General features: G+C 35.5%; 1 protein-coding gene across 1 annotated transcript; it reads right to left on the bottom strand.

The window, feature by feature from the left end:
• Positions 1–3,777: 3,777 nt before the first annotated feature.
• On the bottom strand, positions 3,778–6,216 carry LOC105119331 (pleiotropic drug resistance protein 3-like). The gene is made up of 7 exons (XM_011017458.1): positions 6,080–6,216; positions 5,805–5,888; positions 5,478–5,611; positions 5,059–5,286; positions 4,799–4,970; positions 4,433–4,687; positions 3,778–4,358 (listed from the first exon to the last, which is right to left on the bottom strand). Exons 1-7 carry the CDS (start codon positions 6,170–6,172, stop codon positions 4,092–4,094), a joined length of 1,233 nt encoding a protein of 410 aa, XP_011015760.1. The 5' UTR covers positions 6,173–6,216; the 3' UTR covers positions 3,778–4,091.
• Positions 6,217–9,475: the final 3,259 nt, after the last annotated feature.

The raw sequence follows: 9,475 nt of genomic DNA, 5'->3' as shown, positions 1-9,475 counted from the left end.
ATATAAATATATATATATAAAGTAGCCTTGTAATTGTAATGTTAGAATGATAGTCGATAAACTCAAATTTAGTATGCCCATAAAACCCCTCAAAATGTCTCATTCAACATGCCTGGATGCAGTAATTTTTTGAACTCGTCCTAGAAAAAGAGCTTAACTCTATTGACTCGCTCTATAGAAAGAACCTCACTAAAGAAGAGCCCGACTCCATGGTCTTATTCCACTTCACCAATCAATTAGTTGTGTTTCACTCACTTCTAAATTATATGGGGTGGTTTTTTTACTTGTCTATGAAGTGAAATAATGTGATGTTTTATAAGTGTTAACGAAGCTTGTATGAATCGAATAGACTTAAGGGCCAAGCTGATTTTTTCTATAATAGGTTAATCTTTTAGTTTTAATGATTCAAATCGTTCTTCCTAGTTAAGGTGGTAGGTGAAACTTATATTGTACTTGCAAAAAGCTCCCTTTTATATATTTAAGGATTCTTTAATACTTAAATGAATATTGTTTGAAACAAAATACAATTATCTTTTATAAAATAATTTTAATAATAGATATATGATATGAAATTTAGAAAATTAAACCAAAATCAATGAAGGATATCCTCCCTTTTTTTATAGCCTATATACCCTTAATAAAAATAAGAAAAACAAAAATGACAAATAGATTACAGAGAAAAAATAAGTTTACCCCTAAGCTTGGTTTTCCTGATTGATTTGATGAAAAGTAAAAAATTAATTCATTATTATAATCCAAAATAATTTTTTTATAGTGCTACATTAAAATAAATTTCTCTTGTAAAATATATTTTTATTAAATTTATTATGTTCTACTTGGTTAGATGATGTTCTAAGGTCATTACGTTATTGATCAATACTTTAAAACACGTGAGGAAAGCAATGTAGCTTTCCCCATGCCTATATTTATATAATATAATAATAATAACATAAACTAAATATTTTAAGCTATCTTTTTTTTATTCTTATTTTTTTTGTTTTTTATGCCTTTATAGGTTTTTTATTTTTTTTGCTTTTTACTTTGAGTTTTTTTTAATAATTTTTTTAATTTAGTTTGTTAATGTTAAATTTTTTGACGAGTTAACCCAATTCTTTTTTAATTAATTATTTTTGTTTAGTTTGGTTTATTAATGTTATATTTCTTTCTATTTAATTATTAGATTTTCATGATACATATCCATGGTTTGACGAGTTAACCTGATTTGATGGTTTAACCCAGTTAACCCGTCAATTTTTTTTCTATTTTGTTATCAAACATTCATGACGCGAATTCCAAGTTTGACGGGTTAACCTTATTTGAAGGATTAACCAAAGTTAATTCAAATTTTTTAGCCAAACTCACATCCAAGGCTACTCGGTTTAGTGTTGTAGTCAAACTCACTTAAACTTATATCACACAAGTTTAATATTATTATTAATATTATTTTTGAATCAGGTATTGCAATTAAACTCAAGACTCTTGGATATAGTCTTACTTAAAGATTTAATACTTTTAGATTTTAGTTTTTTTATTTTGTTTTTTTATATAAAAAATTAACCTATGGCATCATGCAGGTCATATAACTAGTAAATATTCTAAAAGAAAACAGCATTTCATTGTAGAAATGGAAAAATTGAAATCTTCTCCAATATTTTTATTGTAGCGGTGGCAAAATTATAATTTTTAGTTTTTTAAAGTTTAAAAAACACTGTAGAAATGACATAATTGAATTTTTTTTTAATTTTTTCACTATGGTGGCAAAAAAACTATTATTTTCATCTTTTTTTAATAATTTAGAAAACAAGTTTTTCTTATTTTTTTGTCTTTATACTTGATATTTTTATCATTTTACACTTAGTCTATTTATTACCATTTTTTAAAAATATTTTCTTAGTTTTTCTTTTTTTCTTTACATATTTTTTTGGAAAAAATATTATTTTTTATTCTCTACACTTGAAATATTTATCACTCTATACTTAACATATTTATATCATTGTTTTTGTTCTTATCATCATTCTTTTGTAATTTTTTTGCTTTATAATTTTTAAAAAAGTATATATTATACAAAGACTAAGAAAATAGTGTTTTAATATAGCAATTGCAATCATATCCCATTTTACTACCATGTTAAAAATGAACTTGAGATTTTATATATCTTTATTGATGTATATCATCTTCATTATATATTTATTATACATAAGTATTAACTTTTCTATTCATAATTATATTTTGTACTTGTTGTCAACAATCAAGTTAATAACACCATTATATTAATTTATTTGTGTTAGAAAAAAATTATTAGATCTAAAACTAGACGAGTAGAATAGATACATCAAACACTTTTTTTTGTATTTATAGACATAAAAAGTTCTTGATTTATTTAATTAAAAGTTTATATAAATTTTTTGATTTATAATTAGAGTTTTTACTGTAAACACATTTTATACATATATATATATATATACATATATATATATATATAATCTTTTTTAAAAAAATATTATTCAATTCAAGGCGACCGAGAGGCAGTAAAATAGTTAATTGTGTAACTATATACAATGTCCGGGAGTCGCTACTATTTTATTACTCTAGCACTAGTCAATCATATGGCGTGATCTTATACCAAATCCATAAGCAGATGACAAGCAAGGAATTTCTCCTCTGCGGCACAATACCTTTTTGTCTTTCTATTAGATATCAGAGTTAAATCATTACAAAATAATATGAAATCACAGCGCCGTAAGTTATTACAGATCTTGACGTCTCTTCTGACCAATGAACATGCCTTGTTCTTGAACCGATCTTGGTATTAAAGTTATTTCAGTTTTAATACTGTAATATGAGATAAATAAATAAAAATGCTTACATCCCATATATATATATATATATATATATATATATATATATAAAGAAAGTCAACGACATTATTTTGGATGCTTGTTCATATGCTTATAATAATAGTAGCTGCATGCGTGGAACTTGTTGTCTTGTGTTTAATAAAATCTGATGTTTTCACCTTGTCCTTTATAGCTTTACAAATGATATTGAGCCTTCCCATCTGCGTAATTATATAAACAAAGTTCAACTGCAGCCCAGCGAGCATGTAAAGGAGTAAGTGTTAAAACTTCAACTCATGTTTTATTTCTTTAAACAGCGCGAACAATTAATGGCTATGACGGCTTGCTGCAGCAGCAACGAGAATCTATGACGCATTCCATCACTTCATCAACATGAATCTTTGCATCATATGAAAGATAGTTTTAATATGTCAAGCATCGTAACGGAAAATTAATAGAATATATACTTTCTGTCATGATTAATTAAGTGTATTCAAGAATAAAGAGTTTTCTAATTTATACCAAAATTTTGAGTTTTTTTAATGGATAAAAGATAAAAAAATTATTTAATCTATTTTTTTACTAGACTAGCAACCCTTTATATATAACATAACTTTTATACCTACATGTTTTAATTAAGTTTAGATTTTAATAATATAATAAGTATTATAAATTATTATTTTTATTTTAATTATTGATGAGAAGTTTTGAATTATTATTTGGTTTTATTAATTTTAAATAATATAATATTTTAAAATATTATAAAATGTTATATATTTTTAAATAATTTGTTTTTTTAATATATTTGCTTTGAAATTTAGCAGAGATGTGGTATCCAGCTAGCACCATTTTTGTTTTGCTGGTTATGGATTTCAGATTCGGATCATGACAAAAGCTTTGGAAGGAGAATTCATCTCCTCTTTTATTTTTTGTTAATGAATTAATTAACTAGTGGGTGCAATTCACTTTCTTGCCAAATACATACCATGGTTCAAGATCTTCTCTTGTTACAAGAGTGCTCTTCTCTGCTGCTTAAATATATTATGTAATTTCTTTAATGGAATAATGATAATGATGATTGCTATGTCGGACCAACCCAAGCACAGCACAAGCCGACAGACACATCAATAAATAGTGTCGAGACTGGGCTAAGGTTTTCTAGCACGAGAGCTAGCGTGGCACGACCCATAATGGCTTGATCTTTTATTGTACATGAAAATATTTGAAATTCAAAATGATTGTATGGATCTTCCTTCATCGTCTCTGAAAATTTGATTTCCCTATGCAATATGCGAATAGAAAAGCGAAAGCAACTGGGAACGCAGCGAGAACAGCAGCCACAATGCCCAAGTGATCATATCGAAAGCCATAATAATCTTGTAGAAAGGAACTTACTGTCTTGAGCTCCCCAAATACGGAGATCTCCTTGTCAATGTCTCCATACTGTGATGTGAGAAAACCATTTAGGGACCATGATGTGGGGCAGAGGTAATAGCACCAAATCCACCACTTGGGAATTTTCTGTACATAAAATAGCATAGGTAAGAAGCACGCCCAACTCATATTTAATTGCAGCCTAGAACTACAGGGGTTACCTTTCCCGGCAGAAGGAAGCCTGAGAATAGATTTAATATGGTGTAGACTGCGGTAGCCAATATGGAAGCTACTTCGACGCTTGGTGTCATTGAAACTAGCAGCATTCCGAGAAAAACAAAGTAGAGAAATGTGCAGAAGGTTACATAGAAGTACCAAAAGACTTTGGAGGCTGACCAGTAGTACCCAATTGTTGGATATGTGATGGCTACATACAAAAATGCTTGCAATAGAACGTAAGGTATTTCGATAGTCACCTGCAGTATTCAGAAGGATTACTTGTATTATCATTTGTGGAAAATTATAAAAGTAAAAGGAGGAACTTGTTGCTATGAAAAGTAAATGACTCTTTCGTGCTGATGTTGAACCTGTGCTAATGAATAAGCCCATGGGGAATACATTGCTGCAAATTTCTCACGGTACAATACGGTCCGCTCTGTTGCCACGTATGGTACAACCGTTGAACAGTTGTTTAAGCCCAGGAATATTACAGCAGTGTACATTGATCCAAGTATGTTGATCAAGTCTTGCTCGTTGTTTCTACAAGAACAAAGGAAAGGCATTTCATCAGTTCTTAAGAAATTGATGCTGCTTTTCTGATTTAAGTTGAAGTGATAGATGAGCTAACATTTCCTTTCCCTTCTGCCAAAAGACTATTCCAAACAACAGCGATGCAACGATCATGACGATGAATCGTGACAAGTTGTACTCAGGACTTCTCCAGTAGGACAAGTGTTGCTTCCATAAGCATGCTGTAAACTGCTCCCATCTACTCTGTGGAAAAGGAGTGGAAAACTGCAGGTCTCTTGAACCTGGAGGAGGTTTATTCAACTGTTGGACCATCTCAGTCGTCTCCCTATGATCAAAGAGTAAAATGAAGTTTATGATTAATACAGAGAATGCAAGTCAAGTTCTGATTATTTTATAATCCTTCTACCTTCACGAAGTGTGCATATCATGTGAAAAAAATCCGGGAAACAAGTTGTGCTATCAAACATTTCCATGAAGTTTTGCTTTGCTGGAAATGGATATGAAATATATACTTACTGGTACAGAGGAGACTCCTTATAAAGTTTTGCGAAATCTAAGTCAAGTTCTGATTCCATCGATGCAGAAGTAACCTCCAACATCCATGTTGCTGGATTGTAGTTATCTTTGATCTTTGGCACACCTGAAATACCCTGTCCAGTAGTGAAGACATGTAAATAAGTTATCGGTATCGACTTCACACTCAGGACGATGCCTGACAAGTCTAATAGTAAGGGTAAGAAAAATTATTGATAAGAAAAATTGTTGATAAAATGATGGTTGTTAATTACAACTAGGGTTTCATTTGCTTATAAAGAAGTTCAGTGCTTGTACTGGTGACCATACCTCGAAATACTCGATAAGCTTACATGAATGGTGACCGAGCATTCCTGAATACATAATCATTCCTCCCCTTTTCATTAGAATCAACTGCATGAATAAACATCTCCCTTAGTCATTCAACGATATAATAAAACTGAGAAGGGTATGAATCCTGTTCATATCAGATAGATTGGGCTGGCTCCTCTCCAAATCTTGGTTCCACTGAGTGTACACGTGGATCCAAAAAAATATTAGTAGGTTACTCATAATGCCAGTAAAGAAAGCATTACGTGTGCTACCTCATCAAAAGCCTCAAAGACGTCAATGCTCGGCTGATGAATGGTGCAAACTGTTGTTCTTCCTGTGGTAACCACATTCTTCACCGCGCGCATGACAATTGCAGCTGCTCTGCTATCTAAACCTTGTTAGGTTGGTTGCCATTAATGTGCAACAACCATTTGCTATTGCACCAACCATGTGCACTCATCCAAGATGTCAAAGGTTGGCAGCCACCATTGTTGAAGAAGAGTTGGAGTTGGCAGCCATCTTTGTTGAAGAAAAGCCTCCATGAATGCCTATAAATAGAGGCATATGCAAGAGAGCAAAATGAGTAAAGAGTATTATGAAAATGTGAAGAGAGTAGAGAGGAAGAGAGAGCTGCAATGGCAGCAGCCTTGCTGCCATTGCAGCAGCTGCAAGTGCAGCAAAGAGAGTTGAGAATTGAGTATGAGAGGGTGTAATCCTCCTCCTCCATGTATTTGTTTTGTATTCTTTCTCTATCTCTAAATATATTGACTTCTCCCGTGGATGTAGGCGGTTTTGCCGAACCACGTTAAATATTGTGTCAGTGTGCTTGGCTCTCCTATGAGCAAGTATCAGAACATCACCGATCGAAATTCCCAACAATTGGTATCAGAGCCTTCGGTTTAAAGTGGTGTTTGATTTTGCTCAAAAATGAAAGTTGTCAAAATTATATTTTGACCATACCACTGTGTAGAGGAGGAAGAGACGAAGCCACTGGGGAAAACCGCGTCGGAAACCGTCGCACGCGCCGGCGGGGGGACTGTCCACGTCATCAGCCACGTCAGCAGTTCTGCACAGTCATCAGACACGTCACCTGACATATCAGCACTCTGACCAGTCAAACTGCCACGTCAGCAGTTCTGTACAGTTATCAGACACGTCACCTGACACATCAGCACTCTGACCAGTCAAACTGCCACGTCAGATTTGGTTGACCTATATGTCCTACGTGGATGACACGTCATTACAGCCACGTCAGCTCCCTGGATTTTGATCCTGTGTGGCGGAGTCTATGTGCAACCGGTTCTGAGATTGAATCTGGGCCGTTTATCAGGCCAAAATTGTTTTGATCAAATCTTAGCCGTCTGAAGTGCGATTTGGACGATTTCAGACTTGTTTCCAGCTAATTTGATCGTTCCGGATGCAATGGTACGGTCCGATCGTTGAGATTGAGATCAGAAATGGCAGTCATGAATTATTAAAGAGAGATTACCCGATCAGGAGGCATATGATGGTCATCATGGTGGTCGATGGAGCTGGAGAAGAAGAAATCACACATGTTTGTCCAATTACATGTGGTGAACTATTATGTGGGGAATTTTAATTGCCTTGAGGGAAGGTAAAATTGGGACACTCTAAACACCCGATCATGTGGACAATTTGAGGTGGAGAGTGAAATTTGATGAAGACCAATCTTGACGAATCTGAGCACTGGTAGTCTCACCAGATATTGAGAAATCAGGTATAAAACCAGGATACCCCAGATCACTTGTAAAGGAAAGCCGCAACAAAGCTAGCAAATGGTTGTATATACGAAAAGACAGTACGATGGATAGATATGGCCTAAGAAGTTCTGGCTAGGAGATTGGGTTTTAAGCGGGACCGTTGTGACCCCTCCAATCTTTCCTGGGAACTTGCTTAGTGGAAGGATTATCCATACGGTACTATTTTCGTATATGTGACAGTTTATTATGAAACTGTTGAAGACTAGCAGGATGACGGCACAAAGGAACAGTTGGGTTTCGTATGATCAAGGATTTGATGGAGTGGTGATTTCTCCAAGGAAGTTAGATTCGGTGACTATAATTTCTCGAGGGGAGAATTGATGAAGACCCTGATAATGGAAGAGAAATACAGCAAAGGGATAAAGATTGGCACCCTATTTAAACTTGGATAGATGTTGTGACAGGATGAGCTGCTGTCAAACATAAGCAAGGAATAGGGAGAAATCTGGAGAACCAAAATTGCACGAGAGCACACGAAGATTGTGTAGGAGTACCTGGAGGATCCAACGAGGTACTGTAATGAGACAACAGGTGCAAGGAAAAGAAGATTTCCCAGATGAAGCTTAGAGCAGAGACTGTATGAAAAAGTTGTACAACAAGAAGTCTCTTGTGCTCTTGATAAAGGCAACAAGCAAGGACCTTTCAATGCATGCAAGGATGGAAAGATGAGCTGTTGCAGATGCACTTAATTGAGGGGGTGCAAACGCCTGTGATAAAAGGCGACCGCCTATGATGAAAGGCGAAGACACCAAAGAGAGTTGGTGTAGGTGGAGCTGTCAAGTGTAATGATGAAAGACATAGAAGCTCCAAACATAGAAATCGAGGTGGAGGATTGCGAGGAGTATACCGCAACTTTCTCTTTCTATGTGATCAGTGGCAATGAACTCTCCCAAGTCCACATGGTGATAGAGAATCTTAGTCACTGGAGACATCCCCGATGAAGGAGGATGTGACTGCTTTATGACGAACAAAGACACCTCAGACAGAAGGTGTATGGGCCATGATATGAGTCCAATTTCAGACCGTCTCATGAAGACAGGCAGAGACACCTCAGGAGAAGGTGTGAGGACCGTGATATGAGTCCAAGTTTGGACCGTCTCATGACAATAGGCGGAGACACCTCAGGAGAAGGTGTGAGGACCGTTATATAAGTCCAAGTTCAGACCGCCGCATGACGACGAGCGGAGACACCTCAGGAGAAGGTGTGAGGGCTGTGGAAGGAGCCCAATTCAGAATGCCCCAGAGCCAATGTGATGGCTAGGTATGAGTGGACAGATGGATAGCAAATGAAAGGGTTATGATGAGTATGGAGACAAATGCAGGATTGACTTTCATGGATATTGCCCCCATGCTAAAGATCAATGAGCTAGAAGACATTTGCCTTGGACAATAAGTGGATGACTTGTGGAGCATTAAGACGCGACTGCTATGAAGGAGCAGAGGGCATGCGCAGGTTCCGGGAACAAGTTGACTCTTGTCAAGGTGGTGAGCTCGGTAATGGCATTATAATACTCAGAGTATGAAGACAGATATGGATCAACCTTTTATGGGCTGCTCCCATAGTTAAAGGTGGAAAGCTACCTAGACTCTTGAGACTAAGAGTGAGAGACTCATGGAGAAGTAAGACGTGGTTCCTAGGGTGGAACAGAGGGCAGGCGCAACTCCTGGATGAGTAGACTCTTGGAAGAGTGGTGAGCTTGTGATCATATTAAGATACTCAGATAATGACTATCGCACTTGAAATATCCGTTTGAGGGGGTGTTGTAAGCCTTGATGTGAGGCTTGAGGAATCATTCCGGACTGAGCGTGGTTGATACGCTCGAAGAGGAATGTTGTTCCAGAGACAAATGTTAACACTATTCAGATGTGATGTGGCAGACCATCTGG

Source organism: Populus euphratica, unplaced genomic scaffold (assembly GCF_000495115.2).
Source record: "Populus euphratica unplaced genomic scaffold, PopEup_1.0 scaffold2750.1, whole genome shotgun sequence".
Classification (NCBI taxonomy): Eukaryota; Viridiplantae; Streptophyta; class Magnoliopsida; order Malpighiales; family Salicaceae; genus Populus; species Populus euphratica.
Note: the sequence above shows the minus strand (reverse complement) of the source record. Positions and strands in the feature narration are given on the sequence as shown.

Excerpts from the sequence above, each read along its gene's own strand:
- LOC105119331 (XM_011017458.1), bottom strand. The coding sequence starts at position 6,172 with ATGCGCGCGGTGAAGAATGTGGTTACCACAGGAAGAACAACAGTTTGC. Across the intron at positions 5,287-5,477 it reads AAGGAGTCTCCTCTGTACCA|GGAGACGACTGAGATGGTCC; the intron begins GTAAGTATATAT and ends CTTTGATCATAG. Across the intron at positions 4,359-4,432 it reads GCTTCCTTCTGCCGGGAAAG|AAAATTCCCAAGTGGTGGAT; the intron begins GTAACCCCTGTA and ends TTTTATGTACAG.